The sequence below is a fragment of the Carettochelys insculpta genome, chromosome 22 (genome assembly GCF_033958435.1).
Source record: "Carettochelys insculpta isolate YL-2023 chromosome 22, ASM3395843v1, whole genome shotgun sequence".
NCBI classification, from domain to species: Eukaryota; Metazoa; Chordata; order Testudines; family Carettochelyidae; genus Carettochelys; species Carettochelys insculpta.
The window spans coordinates 3888527-3909429 of NC_134158.1; the positions used below are offsets into that span (position 1 = coordinate 3888527).

General features: G+C 56.9%; 1 protein-coding gene and 1 long non-coding RNA gene across 3 annotated transcripts; one reads left to right on the forward strand and one right to left on the reverse strand.

The window, feature by feature from the left end:
• Positions 1-728: 728 nt before the first annotated feature.
• On the reverse strand, positions 729-11067 carry LOC142024987 (uncharacterized). Of its 2 annotated transcripts, none has more exons than XR_012648540.1 (6): positions 11023-11067; positions 9450-9639; positions 7202-7311; positions 3917-4090; positions 2698-3213; positions 729-2592 (listed from the first exon to the last, which is right to left on the reverse strand). It is a non-coding gene; the product is annotated as an uncharacterized LOC142024987 (long non-coding RNA). The 2 variants fall into 2 exon arrangements; XR_012648541.1 differs by lacking the exon at positions 11023-11067 and adding an exon at positions 10104-10579.
• Positions 11062-20866, forward strand: LOC142024764 (uncharacterized). Its single transcript, XM_075016965.1, has 3 exons — positions 11062-11327; positions 11740-11833; positions 18576-20866. Exons 1-3 carry the CDS (start codon positions 11073-11075, stop codon positions 20402-20404), a joined length of 2178 nt encoding a protein of 725 aa, XP_074873066.1. The 5' UTR covers positions 11062-11072; the 3' UTR covers positions 20405-20866.
• The last annotated feature ends 37 nt before the right edge of the window (positions 20867-20903 follow it).

The following is a 20903-nucleotide window of genomic DNA, read 5'->3' on the forward strand; positions in this document are numbered from 1 at the left end:
TCAGCTTTAAAACGAGTTATTCCACCAGACCTGCGAGCTGCCTCTGTGGTGGTTCTTTCGCTGCCTAAGCGATCACATAATCTGCATGAAGCCTGTCCCCTCGCTGCAGCGTGATGACGCCATCGAGCTGTTAACCCTGTATGGACTGCAGAACCAAAACAAAAAGCAGTCAAGTAGCATAAGATCATAAGAATGGCCATACTGGGTCAGACCAAAGGTCCATCCAGCCCAGCACCCCATCTGCCGACGGTGGCCAATGCCAGGTGCCCCAGAGAAGGAGAACAGAAGACAATGATCAAGTGATTTATCTCCTGCCATCCATCTCCTGCCTTTGTTCTGAAGCCTAGGGCACCATACCTTATCCCTGGCTAATAGCCATTTATGGACCTAACCTGCAAAAATTTATCAAGCTCTTTTTTAAACCCTAATAGAGTCCTGGCCTTCACAGCCTCCTCGGGCAAGGAGTTCCACAGGTTGACTGTGCGCTGTGTGAAGAAAAATTTCCTTTTATTAGTTTTGAACCTACTACCCATCAATTTCATTTGGTGTCCCCTAGTTCTTGTATTATGGGAAAAGGTAAATAATTTTTCTATATTCACTTTCTCCACACCATTCATGATTTTATATACCTCTATCATATCGCCCCTCAATCGCCTCTTTTCCAAACTGAAAAGTCCCAGTCTCTCTAGCCTCTCCCCATATGGGACCCGTTCCAAGCCCCTAATCATCTTAGTTGCCCTTTTCTGAACCTTTTCTAATGCCAATATATCTTTTCTGAGGTGAGGAGACCACAGCTGCACGCAGTACTCAAGATGTGGGCGTACCATAGTTTTATATAGGGGAAGTATGATATCTTTTGTCTTCTTATCGATCCCTTTTTTAATAATTCCTAACATCCTATTTGCCTTACTAACTGCTGCTGCACACTGCGTGGATGTCTTCAGAGAACTATCCACTATAAGTCCAAGATCCCTTTCCTCATCTGTCGTAGCTAAATTTGACCCCATCATGCACTTTAAAGACTAGCAAAATAATTTATTAGGTGAGCTTTGGTGGGACAGACCCACTTCTTCACACCATCAGACCACCGGACCGCAGAACCGGTGTCAACCACACACCTCGGCAGCAACCCCCTGCTCTCATCCACTGCCATCGTCCCTCCCTTAGCAATCACGCTGCTGGGGATTGCCCTGAGGCACAACCCTGTGATTTCAGCTCTGCAAGGCCCAAGCTGCTGCTCTGGGATTTCAGAGAGAGGCTGAAAGCAGCTACTTAACTCCACGGCAATTGGAGAGACTTGAACTGGTTTTCTCCTCCTCCTGGAGGTAACTCGCTTGCAGTTCTCCTCCTTGTTTTGGGCAGCCTGCTGTACCTGCAGTATTATCTGTTGCCTTCTGTCCAGAAAGCCTTCACCTTCTCTGATGGACCTGAGGGTTGGGATTTGTGCCTCAAGTCCTTTCACCTTCTCTTCTAAAATGGCTCCCAGCTTACACTTGGGCCAGAGAAAATCCTCTCTCTCATTCGGGAGGAAGACAAACACGGCACATGCCACGCAGGTCACAACACCAGAGCTCTCCCCAGCCACGTCACTCTCCATTGCTCCCTTGACAGAGATCCCTTATTTGTTTCTAGTGCCGCCTTGGAGGGCACAAGAGAAACCCCGTACAAGAAAGGTGAAAACAGGTGTGTGGCTCCTCCCAAAGGTGAGCTGCCTGTGAGCTGCTCCTGTTCGCTGCTCCTCACAGGAGTCGCTGGGGCTGCCTTCTTTCGGGGCTGCGAGCTGGCTAGGCCCGGCTGAGTTGTGAATGAAAAGCCCCGGGCAGCGCGGAACAGCCCACGTCCTGTGTCCCTCTCCCCGTGGCCAGCCCGGCCCCTCTGCGCACCCCAGCGGCAGACGGCCGTGGAGAGGCAGCTGGTGGCGTGGGGGTTCCTGGCTGAACAAGAGCGCCTCCTGCTGGCACGGCTGGGAGAGCTGGCCCAGGAGATCGGGCCGAGGGGGGAGGAAAATGCCACCCGGCTGGGGGAGAAGATTTCCCGGGCTGGCGCCCTCAACACACAGCTGGAGGGGACGTGTCAGCAGCCGGTGCTGGAGCTGCTGCAGGTGAGAGGGCGCTGGACGTGCCCAGGGCCCTATTAAGGAGGGGACTGAGGTGCCTGAAGCTCCAGGCCCAGAACAATTCAGACAGAATTTTTTCGAGAGACGTTTTGAAGCATATGCTCCAAAATCTGTGTTAGTCTGTAAGGGGCCACCAAGTCCTGGTGCCTTTGGCCTGGTGCACCTATGACACAGGCCTCACAGTCTTCAAAAAGCTTTTCCCGGAGGCAGTGCTTGAGGACAGTGTCGTGAGCGGGTGTGGCATAAACAACAACGCGCACGATCGAACGCAGACCTTTTTTACGCTGATGACATGGGACTGGCTCAGCCAGTTCCATACCAAGCCTCCTTCTAAATTCCTCGTAGCCATCGTCCTTCGCATCATCTTCAGTGGTTTGTATCGGTGTTGAGCAAAACCAAGGTGGATCCATTTCATCTTCGTTCTGACACAACGTCGTCCTGGGGTTTAGGGTCCTCAAGGAAGGCCTTGTCGAGCTCTGGAGAGATTCCCAGAAAGAAAATAATGTACGATCCTGTGGTCTTTTTAGGTTTTTACAAAATCCCATTACACGACCCCCCAACCTCGCTCATTCGTTTCTTACCTCTTTGGCTTCTTTTCCGTTCTCTTCGTCTGACTCCTTCAACCTGCGGCCGCCTTCCTCCGTAGGGGTGGACAAAGAGAGGCCGTCTACCTTGTCGGGCTGCCTCGAGAGCGGTTGGGTTTCGGGGTCGGGTTCCGGTGTATCCGTCAACAAGGGTTGGGCCAAAGGGCTCCCCTCGGCTACCGCCTCCCCCTCGCAGCTGTCGCGGATGCAGCGCTTTCTCCACGTGCGGCGGAGACCCGTCAGCACGTGAACAACGTCCGAACTCTGGCAGGGGTGGTGAAAGTGTCCATCTTCCCGCTCAGCATTTGCACATTTCTGAAACACGCGCTCTTGGAAGAAGATGGCCTCTTTCTGGGGGTAGCGCTGTGCTCCGATTGGTGGAGGGGCGAGTCCTTCGAGGGGTCGCATGACACCCTTTCCTTCCGGTCTCACTTGACCCAGATGTACTCCTACCCCCGAAGGGAACGTCTTCCGGTGACAGGGGGCGGGCCTAAAGGAGTTGGGGAGGAACTTCTGGTGACAGGAAGGAGGGGCAAAAGGGTTAAGGGGGTGGGACTTCTGGTGAAAGGGATGGGCGGAGCTAAAAGGGCTGGGGTGGGGCTTCTGGTGAAAGGGGCGTGGCTAAAAGGAAAAGGGGCATGGCTAACGATTGATGGTAGATCCCTTATACTACTAGGACCCATCACCAGGCCTGATAGTTTTGGAGTTTTTTCAATCTATCCTGCCCCAGACCCTTGAAGGCCCTTCTGAAGGGTTAATCCCAGAGCCCTGGGTTTACCAGGCCAACGCTCTAACCACTGACCTCTCCCTCCTCACCACTGTTCCCCTCCAGCGGCAGAATAAAATGTCTATGTGCACCCAAGCCTGTGTGGCTGTGCGCCTGCAATAGAAACACAGGCGGCCAGCGCTGGGTGCTCTGCAAACCAGCTGAGTGGCCCTGAATCTTTCCTGGGCAGCCGCCCAAGCGCTCCGGGGTGGTCATAGAACTGGAAGAGACCTGGAGAGATCCTGGAGCGATTGTAATCCAGGCCCTCTATGGCAGCGCTCTCTGAAACGCTCCCACTTCCACGTGCAGGGCCAGGTGAGCAGGGAGGACTGCAGAGTCTCAGCGCAGGGGTGAGAGGATGGTGCCGGGCAGAGAGGTTCACATTCATTAGGAACTGGGGACACTTTTGGAGAAGCGGGAGGCTGTACGGGGGGGATGGGCCCCACCTACCCCAAAACGGAACCAGGCTGCTGGCACTTAACACTGAGATGTCGCAGAGCAGTTTTTAAGCGAAGGGCTGGGGGGAGCCGACGGGTGCAGAGGAGCGTGTGGATTGGACACAGGCATCTCTTACGGGAGGGTCGATAAATAGGGATTCTCTGTGTTCTACTCAGGAGGAGAGGGCTGAAGAAGATAAAACGGGTAAAATCAGATGAGAATCAATCGACTGGAAAAGGATCTAATCCATCTGGAAAAGGCAGACATCAGAATCACACAATCACAGAATCCGAGGGCCGGAGGGGACCTCAGGAGGTCGTCTAGTCCAGGCCCCTGCCTAAAGCAGGATCAACCCCCCCAGAGCGTCCCCTTTGGGTAGTTGAAGGCTGCTACCAAATCGCTCCCCAGTCTTCTCTTCAGGAAACTAAATAAACCCAAATCCCTCAGCTTCTCCTCATAGGTCATGTGCTCCAGCCCCTTCATCCCCCTCCTTCCCCAGAGGGCAAAGAAGCAGGTCTGGGTGTTCAAAGGGACATCAGTGCCTGAGTCCCACTGGGTGGATCTCCAGTGGGAGCACAGAGCTCCATGGCCAGAAATCCAGTTGGGTCGTGTCCCTTCCCTTGCAAGGGGCGGCCGGGGCATGAGGGGCCCGCCAGGGCTGGAGAGCAGGCAGGGGCAGGTGGGAGACAGCGCTGCTTCCCCAGCTCAGCTCAAGCTACTCACCACTCCCTCCCTGTGCCTCAGTTTACCCTGAGGGGTTCCGTAGAGGCAAACCCGGCCCATGTGGTGCCTGTGCTGGGGAACGCAGCTCTTGTTGTCTGTCACAGGCCTCGGGGAGCTGAGGCAGGTGACATTTTGACACACGTTGGCCGGTCAAGGGGAAGTCTCCCCCTCACTTGCTCTGAGGCAGCTTGATGGAGCTGTGGGGCAGCCCAATGGGCTGCAGTAACCCCCATGCTCCTTGGTGTATCTCGAGTACGCTCACGATAGTGGCATAAAGCCCTTCTCGGTGAATTATCCGGACTGCCCCGCTCCCCGGGTTGCTGGGAACGTGTCCTCACTCACCAAGGGAAACCGAGGCGCAGAGTGACAGGGAAGTGAGGGAGAGCAGGCCAGAGCTCAAACCACTCGACCCCACTGCCCTCCCAGAGCTGAGAAGAGAACTCAGGAGTCCTGGTGCCCAGCCCTGCCCCTGCTTCAACTGCGAGATCTCCCTGTGCTCCTGCAATAATGTACCCATTAGGTGTAACCCTCCTTTGGGAGATGGAAATAGACACCCCGCCCCTCCCAACCCCGCTGCACTGCCCCTCGCCCCACCCCCATCCTAAAGCCAGCCTCTGAACCAGGCACCCATTTCACAGCCCCACACACTGAGCTCTGCACGGCCCTTCCTGCGCAGCCCAGCCCCCTGGTCACTCACTCATGGGCTCAGGACACGTGGCAGTGCCGGAGCGCTCCCCGCAGGCAGCGGCTGGGTCCCGGCCCAGCCCGGCCCAGCTGCAGCGCAGGGCGGCGGTGGCAGCGCCGTTGTGGCCGCGCCCCCCGCCCCTGGTGCTGTGCGGTGCGGCCCGGGGGAGGCGGCGCTGGGCGCCCCGGGGGTGCACCGGGAACACGTGACGTGCACGTGGCGGGTGTGTAGCGGGTGTGACAGTGTCACACCGACGGGCGGGGCGGGGCGCGGCGCTGCGGGGGGAGGGGCAGGACACCGCGCACACCCGCTGCAGGGCCGGGCCGGGCGCGGGTGACAACAGCCCTGTCCCGCCCTCTGAGCGCGCGGGGGGGCGGGGCTCTCGGACGGGGCCGCGCACGCGGGGGGGCGGGGCTCACCCCCAGGGGACTGTCCCCCCGTGGGGCTCTAGGGGGCACTGACCCCCCCCCTCCCGCAGCGCTTTGTGACGTGGGCGCCGAGCGGGCAGCGGCCGCCACAGCCCCGGCAGGGTCAGTCCGCGCAGCAGCTCCCGCGGCGCTCACTGCGCATGCGCGGTACGGGGGGCGGTGCATAGCCCGAGCTGCGCGGGGATGTTTCGTACAGCCCCGCCCGGCGGTGAGTGTCGGGGTTCCGGGCCGGGGGACGGGACAAGCTATGTGGGGGGTCGCTCACCCCGTGGGGGGGACACGGAGCCGGGGTAATGGGCGGGGGCGCTCGGTCCCCCCGGGGCTCAGCTCGGGCCCAGCGGGGGGAGGGGGGTGTGGTCCGGCCGTAGGCGCCCTCTGCGGGGGGGGGGGGGCCGTTCTGTCCAGTCTCCTGGGCTCCAAACGCTCTTGCCTTGGGGGGGGGGGGGGTGTGTGTCACGTGCTCCAGCGGGAAGCGGCGCTTCTCCTCCCCCGGGACCCGAGGGGCCGGGCTGGGACGCGCAGGCTGCGGGCACGTGCCGGGGGGGCGGGGCGCGGGGAGAGACGGTCCCGCGGGGCGGGGGGTCCGCACACACCGGGGTCTCTCGCGGCTCTGTGAGCCGGTGCCCAGGTGCCAGCTAAAGGTCTGGAGGAGCAAAGGGGGCGGGGGCGATGCCGCACCAGCAGCTGCGCTGAGCAGCCAGGGCAGGCGGGGTTCTTTGGTTTGCGCTTAGTGCGGGCACAGCAGCAAGAGGAAAATTACACTTATTAGAGGCCTTAACAGTTACTTTGTATTTATACACAGATGGAAATAATATAACTCAGACAAGTGATCGAAGTACCACAATTGTGAATTTTTGTTTAACTTTTCTAACAGTTGATAGGAAACCGCTGGCAGCGATTTTACAACAGAAGCGGCTGCCGCGTGTGAAAGGGGGTTTTAAACTGACCGCTCACTTTATGAATGAAACCAAGATGGCCACCGAGTGAGTGACAGGCGAATGATTTTACTCGTGGTTACTACTATTTGCAGAAGGTCATTGCTGACCGCAGGTCGCCAGTTCAGGTAAGGGGAGGACCCGCTGGGGTTTGATACGCAAGATAAATTTTCTACAGTTCTACGTAAAAGATAGAACACTGCGATCCTCCGCTAATAGATCAAAGGGGTAAACGCGTTTTAAAGATAAGGTCAGGGCTTCCCGCGGTCTGAGTGACGGGCTTATGGTTTTAGCAGTTTATAGCCCAAAAACAGCTCGTACCCGCGGTTTTTAAAGGGGAAACAACACAATTTAACTAAAGAAAAGTTTTAGACAAATTCTCTAGCTTAAACTAATACAAATAATGTGTACACAAGAAAGGCAAGTTGCAGGTATGATTTTCACCCCTGCCTTTTAGACCTGGTGGAACCAGAGTCTTTCCCTTAATTCCTATGGGAAAGAAGTGCAATACAGGTGTAATTCTTACCCCTGCCTCCTAGATCCAGTGTGACCCAAATTCTCTCAATCCCTCGGGACGAAGTAGATACGAACCAGGCATCCCCAGTCTCGGGAGTTAGTTCCAGACCTGGCCAGCAGCTGTAGGTGATTGAAAGTCAAAGGGGGGGTGGTTGCCAAGCTCCTTTATACCCCTTGTGGCACGTAGGCTTCTTCCTGGTCTCAAGTAGCCAATTGGGAGGAGTGTTTGAACCCCAGGTTTCCCAGGGAAGATTCAAGGCTCAATTTGCACCTGTGAATTGTGGACAATTGTGCACCTTTGGAGGTGGTGGGCGGGGTTCCCCAATCTTCCTGGGGAAGTGATCAAGGCTGGGGAAGTGATCAAGGCGTGTCAATTACCGAGATCAGCCAGAAGGGCGGCCATTAGCTAGCCCATCCACTGTCTGGTTTTTGTGTATAGCAGAGAGGCTGGGCGAGACAGCACACCTGTGTTCCCAGGACATCAACGGCCGCCTGCCTCCCCTGCTTATTTCTCTCTCTGTCTCTCCCAGTGGGGGGGGGGGAAGGAAGAAAAGGCCAAATAGGGGGTTCACGTCTGGCTACACCTCCCAGAGCTGAGAAGAGAACCCAGGAGTCCTGGTGCCCAGCCCTGCCCCTGCTTCAACCGCGAGATCTCCCTCTGCTCCTACAATAATGTACCCATGAGATGTCACCCTCCTTTGGGAGATGAAAATAGACACCCCGCCCCTCCCAACCCCGCTGCACTGCCCCTCGCCCCCCCCATCCTAAAGCCAGCCTCTGAACCAGGCACCCATTTCACAGCCCCACACACTGAGCCCTGCACGGCACTTCCTGCGCAGCCCAGCCCCCTGGTCACTCACTCATGGGCACAGGACACGTGGCAGTGCCGGAGCGCTCCCCGTACCCAGCGGCTGGGTCCCAGCCCAGCCCAGCCCCGGTGCAGCTCAGGGCGGCGGTGGCAGCGGGACGGGCAGCACCGTTGTGGCCGCGCCCCCCGGCCCTGGTGCTGTGCGGTGCGGCCCAGGGGAGGCGAAGCTGGGCGCCCCGGGGCTGCACCGGGAACACGTGACGTGCACGTGGCGGGTGTGTAGCGTGTGTGACTGTCACACCGACGGGAGGGGCAGGACACCGCACACACCCGCTGCAGGGCCGGGCCGGGCGCGGGGCGGCGGGGCTCACCCCCAGGGGACTGTCCCTCCGTGGGACTCTAGGGGGCACTGCCCCCCCCACCGCAGAGCTTTGTCATGTGCGCTCCCAGCGGGCAGCGGCCGCCACAGCCTCGGCAGGGTCAGTCCGGGCATCAGCTCCCGCCGCACTCACTGCGCATGTGCGGTATGGGGGGAGGGGCATAGCCCGAGCTTCGCGGGGGTGTTTCGTACAGCCCTGCCCGGCGGTGAGTGTCGGGGTCCCGGTCCGGGGGAGAGGTAGAGGGAGCCCCGCGGAGAGCCGGAGGGGACGGGACAAGCTATGGGGGGGGTCACTCACCCCGTGGGGGGGACACGGACCCGGGATAATGGCGGGGGGGCGCTTGGTCCCCCCGGGGCTCAGCTCGGGCCGCAGTGGGCGGGGGAGGGGGAACAGACGCAGCCCCAGGGGAGGCGCGCGGGGGGCACTTCTGGGTACCCCGCCCTGCCGGGCGCGTGCGGAGTGCTGGGTGCGCGAGCGGGGCCCCACGTGCGGGTGCAGCTGCCCCCGGCCGGGCCGAGCAGGGGGGAGGGGGGGTGTGGTCCGGCCGCGCGCGCCCTCTCCGGGGGGGCGGGGCGGTTCTGTGCTGTCTCCTGGGCGCTAAACGTTCCTGCCGGGGGGGCGGGGAGCGGCGCCATCGCCCCGGCCCAGGTGACAGCGACCTCCCCGCGCCCGGTTGCTGCCTCCCCCGAGCCCCCCCCCCCGCCGCCTCTGGGGCCTCTGCGAGCTGCGGGGCCCCCCCAGCTCTGGCCCTGGGGGGAGAATCCGGCCCTGGCTGGGTGTGTGGGACCGAAGCTCCCAGCTCCGACTGTCCCTGAAATCAGCCTTTCTAGCCTCAATCTCTGTGACCTTGGAGGACCCCCAGCCCCCAGCTCAGCTCTGTGACGCCTGGATGCCCCTTCCCCTCCCTCCCTGCAGCCCCAGGGACAGGAGGGGGAGAGAGATGAGTTCCTGGGGCCACAGGCTGGGCCCTGAGAGGCAGATGTGGGGCTCGGTAGGGGCAGAACTAACAGAGAGGCTGCTGCGGGGACCCCCCTTTAAATCCTTCTCTACCCACCCCCCCATTCATGTACCTGACCAGGCAGGTCTTTGCCACGAAAGCTCCTGCTCCAAATATCTCTTAATCTCTGAGGTGCCCAGGACGGTGCCTGTTGTCTTCTAGTCACCAGCACAACCAGGTCCCACAAGGGGCCGGCCGGGAATCGCACACACACGGAAATTCCGGCATCGCCGCGGCCGCACAAGCCCCACACAAGCACCCAGCTGGGAAAAGAAATGACCAGAAATCACAGGAGTCCTGGAGCTCCCACTCCACAACCTGTCCTGAGCCTGGCCCCGCCCACAGCCTGTGTCCCCACCCAGAAATCTCATAGCCCCGCCCCAAACGTGTCCTGAGCCCAGCCCCGCCCACAGCCTGTGTCCCCACCCAGAGCTCTCACAGCCCCGCCCCCCAACCTGTCCTGAGCCCAGCCCCGCCCACAGCCTGTATCCCCACCCAGAAATCTCATAGCCCCGCCCCAAACCTGTCCTGAGCCCAGCCCCGCCCACAGCCTGTGTCCCCACCCAGAGCTCTCACAGCCCCGCCCCCCAACCTGTCCTGAGCCCAGCCCCGCCCACAGCCTGTATCCCCACCCAGAGCTCTCACAGGCCCGCCCCAAACCTGTCCTGAGCCCGGCCCTCCCACAGTCTGTGTCCCCACCCAGAAATCTCATAGCCCCGCCCCAAACCTGTCCCGAGCCTGGGCTCGCGGCGCCCGCAAAAGGGTCCCTCCAGGGATTGAGCAGCTGCTGAGGAGAAGAAGGCGGACTCTTGTGTGTAATGGCCAATAGCGAGACAGGTTACGTTTTTTTGGCCAATGAGGAAATGGGATTGGCTCGCGCTCGCCAATGGCCGTGAGGATTGCCTGGATTGACATTCTTGTCACAGAGCGCGGGAACATAACGGGGGACCAATGGCAGGGAGGACTGAGAAGACTGGTCAAAGTCAGAAGGGGATTGGTTATCCTACTGACCAATGGCGGATCGAGGAGGCAGGAGGACAGCCAATGGCGGAACGTGGGGGGGGGGCAATCCGAAGGCGCGCGGGACTGGTCTGCAGCCTAAGACGCTGGTTGAGGTGAGGCGCTGCCGCAGCGCTGGGGGTGTCGGTTGGGCCCCAGGGCCGAGCCCGCGCGGGGTGAGGGAGGGGCTGGGGGGGTTTCCCCCAGGCGGGGTCATTCACCGCCGGAGGCGCTGCTGAGGGACTCGCCGGGCGGGGGGTCTGTGGTGGGGGGGGTTGTGCTGAGGGGAGAAAAACGCCCCTCCCCCCTGCCAGTGCGGTGCGCCCCGCCCTCCCCGATGGCGGCGGAGCCCGAGGCCGGTCTGGTTTCCGCGTCTCCCGGGGAGCGGGGGCGGGGGGTTGTTCCCGCACCCACGCGCGGCCCCCCCCGAGAACGTTCCAGGGGGCCCTGGAGCGGCCCCGCCGGCGGTGGGTGGGTGTGAGCAGAGTCCGGCGCTGCCCCTCCCCCCCGGCCGGTCCCACCCGCAGCGACCCTCCCGCCCCCGGTATTGCAGCTCCAACCCAGCCCAGCCCCAGCGGGAGCAGCCGCCGCTCAGCCCCACCCGCACGTGCCCCGGGGGCAGCAGCGGCACCAGGTCCGGTCCCAACCTCCTCCCGGGAGCCGGGGAGTTTCTCCCCCGTCCATCGTTCCCCCTCCAATGTCTGCCGATTACGTCACTTCCCCTCCCCGGCCCCGCCTCCACCCTGGCCCCGCCCCCGCGCTCAGTCCGGCCGGCGCAGCCCCTGCGGACGGTGGGGGCGGGGTCCGGGGGAGCCGCGCTGGGACTCGCCGGCCGCGTGTGCGGCTCCGGCAGCGGAGGAGTAAACCGGGGTCCGGCAGGAACGTCCTGCGGCCGCTCCGCCGGGTCACGCGCTGCCGCCGCCCGGAGCCCCCCGCAGGGAGCCGCCGTCAGGTGAGGGGGGGCCGGTCCGGGAAGTGACTCCTCCCCCCCCCCGTTTGTCTCTCGAACCCTCCATGCGGGGCTTCCCCTTGGTCCCGGCCGGGCCGCCCCGTTCTCCGGCAGTTCCGCCTTGTCCTGCTGCCCGCGCGGCCCCGCCCCCCCCCGTGTTGTGTCACTAACCACGTGACGTTTCCTTGGGGGACACTCCAGTGCGCAGCAGTGCTGGGGCTCAGGCCGTGTCCGGAGACAAACGAGGACGGATTTGGGATCTGACTTGTGCGAGGTGGTTCTGTGAGACTCGAGTATTTGGCCAAATGTCAATGTGCAGCACGTCTGCCCCAGGGAGCGAGTGTGGGGGAGCCTGGGGTGCGGAGCGGCTTCCAGCCCCGTCTGAAGTGTCTCCATTGCCCTTCTCCCCTGCCAGGTGCAGAGCCCCCATGTCTGGCTCCAGAGCAGCCCCGGCCCTGCAGAGACAGAACGAGGACATGGCAGCGGCAGAGCCAGTGACCTTGGAGGAGGTGGCTGTGTGTTTCTCCCAGGAGGAATGGGGGCTGCTGGGCCCGGGGCAGAGAGCCCTCTACAGGGAGGTGATGCAGGAGAATTACCAGACTGTGCGCTGGCTGGGTGAGGAGTCCTGTCCCCGGGGGTGTCAGAAGCTGTGTGGGCTCCGGAATGGCTGGGTGGGGTTTGGTTCAGGGTCCCTCCTTGCCCCTGTCCCCAGTGTCAGGGGTGTGAGCCCCAGGAATCACAGGCTCCCCTGTGAGAGACTGTCCTCTCCATGATCCCTCCCAGGGGAAGCAGGTTCAGGGACATGGCAGTAGTGCTGCTCTTCCCACACCCCAGGTCTCCGTGTGCTTCCCCACCATCTGCCTTGGCTGGAGTTGTGAGTGGAGGGGGGCAGGAAGGAATGGCAGGTACCATAGCTGTGGGGCTGGGTCCAGGGGCTCTTCGTGCCTGCAGGGTACCCCTGGGGCCAGCGTGCTGCACCCCTTCTAGCTCTTACTGTTTAGGGGAAGTTCTTGAACAATCAAACACAAACTCCAAGACAGATGCACCAGCTCTCCCATGGACAGTAGATTGCTTTCTCAGGAGTCACTGGTGGGTACCAGATACAGGGCAAACAGGTTATGAGAAACGTGTGCCCCAGTTTGGATGCAATGTCACTCCCCGTAGGTCTCATAACACACCTCATCCAGTGTCCTTGGCCTGCATTGATAGTGGGGCTTATGAAGATGGTTGGGAGGTGCCCAGCAAGGTCATGTGACACCTGGTGGGGCCAAACCTGGGCAGTGAGTTGTAAAACTGTGAAGGCAAAAGTGCAGCCAGAATCTCAGCAGGAGTTTGTGGGGGAGGCAGAGACGGGAGCTGCAAGTAACACCTTCCAGCCGCACTTCTGCCAGTCTCCTTCCCGCACTGAGGGAAACGCACTGGGTGCGGCTGGAAAGTGAGTCAGCAACAAGCCCGTGATGCAGGAGGAAAGTGGTAAACCACGCAGAGAAGCTGCTGCTGGCAGAGTAGAACAGAGGCAGTCGAGGGGGAGCCCAACTGCAACAACAGCCACATCCCCCAGAGAGCAGCACAGCCACACACCGCCATGGCTGGCTGCAGGAGCAGCAGCTCTTGTGGGTCGCTGGCAGGGCCCACCCAGTCACAGGCAGGCAGGGGTCGCAGAGCAGGAGCCTGGGCAGTGTCTGAAGCAGCCAGCCCAGGACTCACCTCACTGCTCAGACAACTTCCTCTGCCTCCTGCTGGTTCAAGTAGCGCATCAGAGCCAAAGAGCTGGAGGATCCAGGCCCCAGCCAGGAGCTTTGTGGACAGAGCCTTTGGGGAGCCAGAGCTCTGCCAGAGCCTTTCTCCACAAGTTACAGTGACCTGCCATGTGGCAGCTGCAGTCTGAGCCCTGCCTGGGGGCCTCAGTTTTGGCCCTGCCAGCCCTCACAGAGCTCACGTTTTAAGTCAAGCAAAAATACAGAAGTCCTGTGGCACCTTAAAAACTAACAGATTTTCTGGAGCATCAGCTTTTGTGGGCAAAGGCCCAATTCGTCAGGTGCCTGGTGCAGAATTTCCAGAGGCAAGTAGAAATATACAGGCACAAGAAAAGGAGGGAGTCCCAGTCAAGAAGAAGGCTGGAGTTTATGAGAGCAATTCAGTCATGGAGGATGTGGCCCACTTCCAGCAGCTGATGGGGTGGTGTGAACAGCCAGAGCAGAGAAACTGCTTTTCTCCTTGGCCAGCCCTTCCTGGTCTGTGTTCAATCCTAAATGGATGGTGTCACATTTGCAAATGAACTGCAGCTCTGCAGTTGCTCTTTGAGGTCTGCTTTCGACATTTTTGTGTTGCAGGATGGCTACTTTTAAATCTGCTCCTGAGCATCCCGGGAGGTTTTGTATGTTACCGTTCCTGGTATCTGATTTGCATCCATTTATTCTTTGACATGGAGACTGTCCAGTTTAGATGTGCAGGCGAATAAGCTCCGCTGGTTAAAATAAAATTAGAATATAAGTGGAGATACACATCTCCTAGAACTGCAGGGGACCTCGAGAGATCATCTAGTCCAGTCCCCTGCCCTCTTGCCGGGACCAAGCATCATCCCTGGCATCTGTTTGCCCCAATCCCTAAATGGCCTCGTCAAGGATTGAACTCTCAACCCTGGGTTAAGCAGGTGTGGTGGTGTCATTGGTGGGTAGAGATGGCACGGAGGTTTGTGCAAGGGTGTGGTTTGTGATTTACAGTGTTGTGGTCTATAGTTGCTGGTGAGGATTTGTTTCAGGTTGGTGGGCTGGCTGTAGGTGAGGACACGCCTGCCGCCCAAGGTCTGTGAGAGCGAAGGATCGTTGTCCAGGATGGGTTGTAGGTCCCTGATGGTGCACTGGAGAGGCTTTAGTTGGGGGCTGTAGCTGATGGCCAGTGGTGTTCTGTTGTTTTCTTTGCTGGGCCTGTATTGTAGCAGGTGGCTTCTGGGTACACATCTGGCTCTGTGAGTCTGTTTCTTCACTTCCTTAGGTGGCTATTGTAGTTTCAGGAGAGCCTGGTAAAGGTCTTGAAGGTGTTTGTCTCTGTCTGAGGGATTGAAGCAAATGTGGTTGTACCTTTAGTGCTTGGCTCTAAGTGGCTCTCTGGAGTGTGTGGGTGCCTGGGTTTGGGGGTTCTGGGCCTGGGTTTGTCTGTCTGTTTGGTGTTTGGAGTGCTGAGCTGTCTGTGTGTTTGTTTGAAAGGCCACGTGCTCAGGCTGGCCATGTGCTCAGGCTGTGTGCCGAGTGGCTGAGCGATAGTCGGAGGGAGGGGCTCTCTCAGGTAGGCCAGAGCTCTAAAGCCCTGCTGGCAAGTGACCAGGGAGCATGCGAACAGGAGGGAGTTTTGAGAGGGGAGTTTAGCGGGGGAGCTTAGAGGGAGCTAGTTGCTACTTTAGGTGTAAGAGGCAGCATCATCCCCAACTGCTGGCTGGAGCTGAGGGACCTGCTGCAGCATGAGGAGCTGGGGGGCGAGATTGAGGGATGTCAGTGGTGGGCAGGTGGTTTGGGGGCGTCTGGAACGGGTGTGAGGATGGCAGCACCCACGGAGGCTGCTTGCTTTCCAGGTCAGCCATAAAAATGTTGGATACTGTGGGGCCAGGCGGGTGCCCATTGCAGTGCCACTGATTTGAACGTATAAATTGTCCTCAAATCTGAAGTACTTGTGGGTGAGGACAAAGTCACAAAGCTCCACCACCACTTGTGCCGTGGCATCATCAGGGAAACTGTTCCTAACAGCTTGAAGTCCATCTTCACGTGGGTATTTTGTGTAAGGGACCTCTACATCCATGGTGACCAGGATGGTGTTTTCAGGAAGATCACCAGTGCACAGCAGTTTCCTGAGGAAGTCAGTGATGTTTCAAAGATAGCTCGGAGTGCTGGTAACATAAGGTCTGAATCGAGAGTCCCCATAGCTGGACAAGGCTGCAGTGCGAGTGCCAATGCCTGAGCTGATGGTGCCTCCAGAATGTCCAGATTTATGGATCTTGGGGCTCTAGGGGTGTGTCTGTGCAGATCTGTTCCTGCGCTTTTGTCAGGAATGTCTTGAGCAGACGGTGCAGTTTCTGTGTGTGCTGCTCAGGGGGATCAGAGGACAGTAGCCTGTAGAAGGTGGTATTGGAGAGCTGCCTGGGAGTCTCCTTTTCATGGTCTGACCTATTCATGATGACAACAGCAGCTCCTTTGTCAGCCTCTTGGATGACAACGCCAGAGCTGTTTCTCAGGCTGTGGGTGACATTGCATTCCGCACTGCTGAGGTCGTGGGACAAGCAATGTCGCTTTGCCACAATTTCTGCCTGTGCACAGAAGCGGAAGCGCTCTAGGTATAGATCCAGTCTGTCGTTTTGACTGTCAGGAAGGATTCCACGCAGAATTCTTCTTCTTGTGCTGTAGGTGTGACGGTGCCTGTAGGGCTGTTCAGAGTCTTAGAATCATAGAAGAGTAGGACTGGAAGGAACCTCGAGAGGCCATCGAGTCCAGCCCCCTGCCCTCATGGCAGGACCAAGCACTTTCTAGACCATCCCTGAAAGCCATCTATCTAACCTCTTCTTAAATAGCTCCAGCGATGGAGATTCTACCACCTCCCTTGGCAATTCGTTCCAGTGTTTGACCACCCTGACAGTTAGGACCTTTTTCCTAATGTCCAACCTGAACCTCCCCTGCTGCAATTTCAGTCCATTGCCTCTTGTTCTATCCTCAGAGGCGAGGAAGAACAAGTTCCCTCCCTCTGTCTTATGACACCCTTTTAAATGCCTGAAAACCGCTATCTTGTCCCCCTTCAATCTTCTCTTTTCCAAACTAAACAAACCCAATTCTTTCAGCCTTTCTTCATAGGTCGTGTTCTCCAGACCTTTGATCATTCTCGTCGCTCTCCTCTGGGCCCTCTCCAATTTCTCCACATCCTTCCTGAACTGCGGTGCCCAGAACTGGACACGACGCTCCAGCTGAGGCCTAACCAGGGCAGAGGAGAGCGGGAGAATGACGTCTCCTGTCTTGTTCACAACACACCTGTTCATGCAGCCCAGAATCAGGTTTGCTTTTTTTGCAACAGCATCACACTGTTGACTCATATTTAACTTGTGGTCCACTATAACCCCTAGATCCCTTTCTGCTGTGCTCATTCCTAGGCAGTCCTTTCCCATTCTGTATGTGTGACACTGATTGTTCCTTCCGAAGTGGAGCACTTTGCATTTGTCCAAATTAAACTTCATCCTGTTGACCTCAGCCCATTTCTCCAGTTTATCCAGATCATTTTGAATTATGACCCCATCCTCCAAAGAAGTTGCAACCCCTCCCAGCTTGGTATCATCTGCAAACTTAATAAGTGTACTTTCTATGTCAATATCTAAATCGTTAATGAAGATATTGAACAGAACCGGTCCTAAAACAGACCCCTGCGGAACTCCACTGGTTATACTTTTCCAGCAGGGTTGAAAACCATTAATAACTACTCTCTGGGTATGGTTATCCAGCCAGTTGTTCACCCACCTTATAGTAGCCCCATCTAAGTTGTATTTGAGTAGTTTATTGACAAGTATATTATGTGAGACCATGTCAAATGCTTGACTGAAGTCTAGGTATACCACATCCACCGCTTCTCCCTTATCCACAAGGCTCGTTATTCTATCAAAGAAAGCTATTAGATTGGTTTGACATGATCTGTTTTTAACAAAACCATGCTTGCTGTTCCCTATCACATTACCACCTTCCAATTGCTTGCAGATGATTTCTTTAATGACCTGCTCCATTATCTTTCCTGGCACAGAAGTTAAGCTGACTGGCCTGGAGTTTCCCGGGTTATTCTTGTTCCCCTTTTTATCAATGGGTACTATATTTGCTCTTTTCCAGTCTTCTGGAATCTCTCCCGTCTCCCATGATTTTGTTGAAGGTGTTCCTGGAAAGTATTTGTGGCAAAATTGGGGTAGGGTTCCAGATCCCCACATAACTGTGTCATGTTTGTGAGGGCGGTGGGGCACAAAGAGAGTCCCCGAGATAGGACAGACTGCTCTGCTGGGCTGTGTATGTAGTTGGATAGATTGAAAACGTTGCCGGGTGAGTTACGGGTACCACTACTGTGGCCCCATGCGGCAAGTAGGAGGTGAGAGAGTTTACAGTCCTGTAGAGAAGAGCAGTGTGTGTTGTGACTCTCCTGTCTCCTTTCAGTAAAGTCCAGCCACGTGGGCGTTTGTGTGGGAGGCTGTTTTTTAGGAGAGGCTCCAGACTTGAGAGCTCCTTGTGATGTTTCCCTGTTTGCTGCACAGGATGCTGAACAGGTGGTTCCTCAGGTCTGTGGGAGTGTGTGACCAATCTCTCGACACAGTCCCTGCAGTGTGTCGGTTGCAGTGAGTGTTTCACCTTCAGTCCGTTGGGTGGGACGTCCATCCATTTGCACTTGGCGAGGAAGGTGGTGTCTGTATCTGTGCAGGTTTTTTGTGCGTTTGATGGATTCCCGCTCCACGTGGCTAAATTCAGAGCCTGCCTGGTGCCAGGCCTTGGGCGTAGCTGTGTTAGTTTTATCCACAAAAACAACACCAAATTGAGTGTCTTGTTTGAGCTGAGTGGTCCTGTCCTGCCCTGGGATGGGGGGGCATGGAACAGGTCAAGAGGGAGGCTGAGTTGTACCCTAGAGAGTGCAGCAGAGCACTCGGCTCCCCCAGGAATGAGCTGGGCCATCCCCGAGGCAGGGGTGAGGCACCTGTACCCCAGGTGAGTGTGACATGGGATCTTGTACCATCCAGGATCCGGCCTGTGCCAGGTGGGGAAGGAGCCTCTCTGGGTGGGCGGCTCAGATTCAGGGACTGGAAGAAGTAATGGCCTGGACCTTGCTGAACAAGATCAGCACTTGGTTAATTGCTCCCCAAGCAGGATTTCCAGTTCCCAAAGCTGATGTGATCTCCTGGGTGGAGCGAGGGGAGGCGCTGGGGGTCCCAGATCTCCAGGGCGCTGAGAAAGGGGAGATCATCAGCGACCCCCACACAGGTGAGCAGTGAGCTCAAGATCTCAGAAACCGATTTCTGTGTCCTCCTAGATGTCACTTGGGGCTTTTCATCCAGAGTGACTGAGCCTTCAGCCTGTCATCAGCTCCAGCCAGAGGGTGGGGGCAGGGCTGGGGTCCCTCCTCTGGGGAAGGGTTGTGAGGAAGGAGGAGCCAGCTCAGTTCATGTTATTTCAATCTTTCCATCAGCTGTTGGCTGCGTTTCCCCTTCAGAGTTTTCCTTTCAGGTGTTTGGTTCTCTCTGTGTCCCAGCAGGTGAGGTGATGCTGCTCAAGAACAAGGAGGAGAATCTTCAGCTGGAAGAACCAGAGCAAGTGGCCTCCTGTGGGATGTTCCTGGGAAGCTCTGAAGGTTGTGTTTCTCAGAGTCCTGAGCACAGAGAGACCTGTGAGAGTCACTGTAGCCCAGAAAGGCAGCAGGGAAACCATGCAGGGGAGGGGCAGGATAACTCCAGCCATGGAAGCAGAGGCGTGAAAAACACTAAAGAGAGCGAACAACAGAAAACGTGCGGGAAAAGCTTCAGTCTTAACAGTCATTGTAGCATCCACACAGGAGAGAAGCCAAATATCTGCCCTGACTGCGGGAGAAGCTTCCAGCTGCGCTCAGGTCTTATTAATCATCAGAGAGCCCACACTGGAGAGAAACCCTTCCACTGCTCTGAGTGTGGGAAACGCTTCTCATGCTCCTCAAGTCTTAAAAGTCACTGCAGAATCCACACAGGAGAGAGACCTTATAACTGCTCTGACTGTGGGAAAAGGTTCAGACACAGGTCAAACCTTGTTACACATGGGAGAATCCACACAGGAGAGAGACCCTTCCACTGCTCTGAGTGTGGGAAAAGCTTTCGGCGAAACTCGCACCTTCTCACTCATCAGGTAATTCACAGCGGAGAGAAACCCTATCACTGCACTGCCTGTGGGAAAAGCTTCAGCAGGAGTGAAAACCTGGTCAGACATCAGAGTATTCACAGAGTGGATAAACCCTTCAACTGCTCTGAGTGCGGGAGATGGTTCAGTGACGTTTCCGGCCTTAATAAACATATGAGAATCCACACCCGGGGAAAACTCTTTTTCTGCTCTGACTGCGGGAAAAGCTTCAGTCAACGCTCATATCTGGTTGATCATCAGAAAACCCACACCGGGGACAAACCCTTCCACTGCTCTGACTGTGGCAAAAGCTTCGTGCGGCTTTCAAAACTTACAAGTCATTGCAGAATCCACACAGGAGAGACACCCTATAGCTGCCCTGACTGTGGGAAAAGATTCAGACATAGGCCAAGCCTTGTTACGCATAGGAGAATCCACACAGGAGAGAAACCCTTCAACTGCTCTGACTGTGGGAAAAGCTTCTCATGCTCCTCAAGTCTTAAAAGTCATTGCAGAATCCACACGGGGGAGACACCTTTTAGCTGCCCTGACTGCGGGAGAAGTTTCCAGCTGCGGTCAGGTTTTATTGATCATCAGAGAACCCACACTGGAGAGAAACCCTTCCACTGCTCTCACTGTGGGAAACGCTTCTCATGCTCCTCAAGTCTTAAAAGTCACTACAGGATCCACACAGGAGAGAGACCTTATAGCTGCCCTGACTGTGGGAAAAGGTTCAGACAGAGGTCATGCCTTGTTACTCATAGGAGAAGCCACACAAGAGAGAGAGCCTTCAACTGCTCTGAATGTGGGAAAAGCTTTTGTCAGCGCTCAAGTCTCATTTATCATCAGAGAACCCACACTGGAGAGAAACCCTTCCACTGCTCTGAGTGTGGGAAACGTTTCTCAAGCTCCTCAAGTCTTAAAAGTCATTGCAGAATCCACACAGGAGAGAGACCTTATAGGTGCCCTGACTGTGGGAAAAGTTGCATACAAAGATCAAGCCTTGATTTACATAGGAGAAGCCACACAGGAGAGAAACCCTTTGACTGCTCTTACTGCCAGAAGAGCTTCAGTCGAAGTTCCCTCCTTGTTGTACATCAGAGAACCCACACAGGAGAGAAACCCTTCACCTGCTCCAACTGTGGGAAAAGCTTTTCTCAGCGCTCCAGTCTTATTCGTCATCAGAGAACCCATATTGGAGAGAAACCTTTCAGCTGATCTGACTGTGGGAAAAGCTTTTGTCATCACTAAAATCTAACAGACCAGAGGAAGCTTCTAGCTGTTTTGTCTGTCCGGGAACACTCACACATTGTCAATCATCAGAGAGTTCACACAAGAGAATAACCCACAGACTGCACTGACGTGGGTAACCTTCAGTGGCTGCTCGGACATTATTGATCATCAGAGAATTCACACAGGAGAGAAATCCGGTAACTCTCTTTGTTGCTATTTTTGAAGCTGGGCCACTGGACAAAAAAAGTCAATGAGAACCCCAAAAACTACCACACTGCTTCTCACTCCTCAAGGGTGTGGTGTTACGGAGCCAGTCAAGTAACTTAAAAAAAGTCGACTTGTTCCCTACGTTAACCCCTGCTCCTTTATAAAAGAACTAGACACACTGGAGTTTGTTCAGGACCTGAACTTGATTAATTTTTGGTGTCTTTTTTTAATTAAATAGACTGAAAATGCTTCACTTGAGTTGTTGCTCTAGGGTGTG

What these genes read in the sequence shown, in the direction of transcription:
- LOC142024764 (XM_075016965.1), top strand. Translation starts at nt 11,073, where the DNA reads ATGTCTGCCGATTACGTCACTTCCCCTCCCCGGCCCCGCCTCCACCCT. An exon ending in CCGCAGGGAGCCGCCGTCAG is followed by an intron (nt 11,328 to 11,739) that starts GTGAGGGGGGGC and finishes CTCCCCTGCCAG; the next exon opens with GTGCAGAGCCCCCATGTCTG. An exon ending in AGCCAGTGACCTTGGAGGAG is followed by an intron (nt 11,834 to 18,575) that starts GTGGCTGTGTGT and finishes GTGTCCCAGCAG; the next exon opens with GTGAGGTGATGCTGCTCAAG.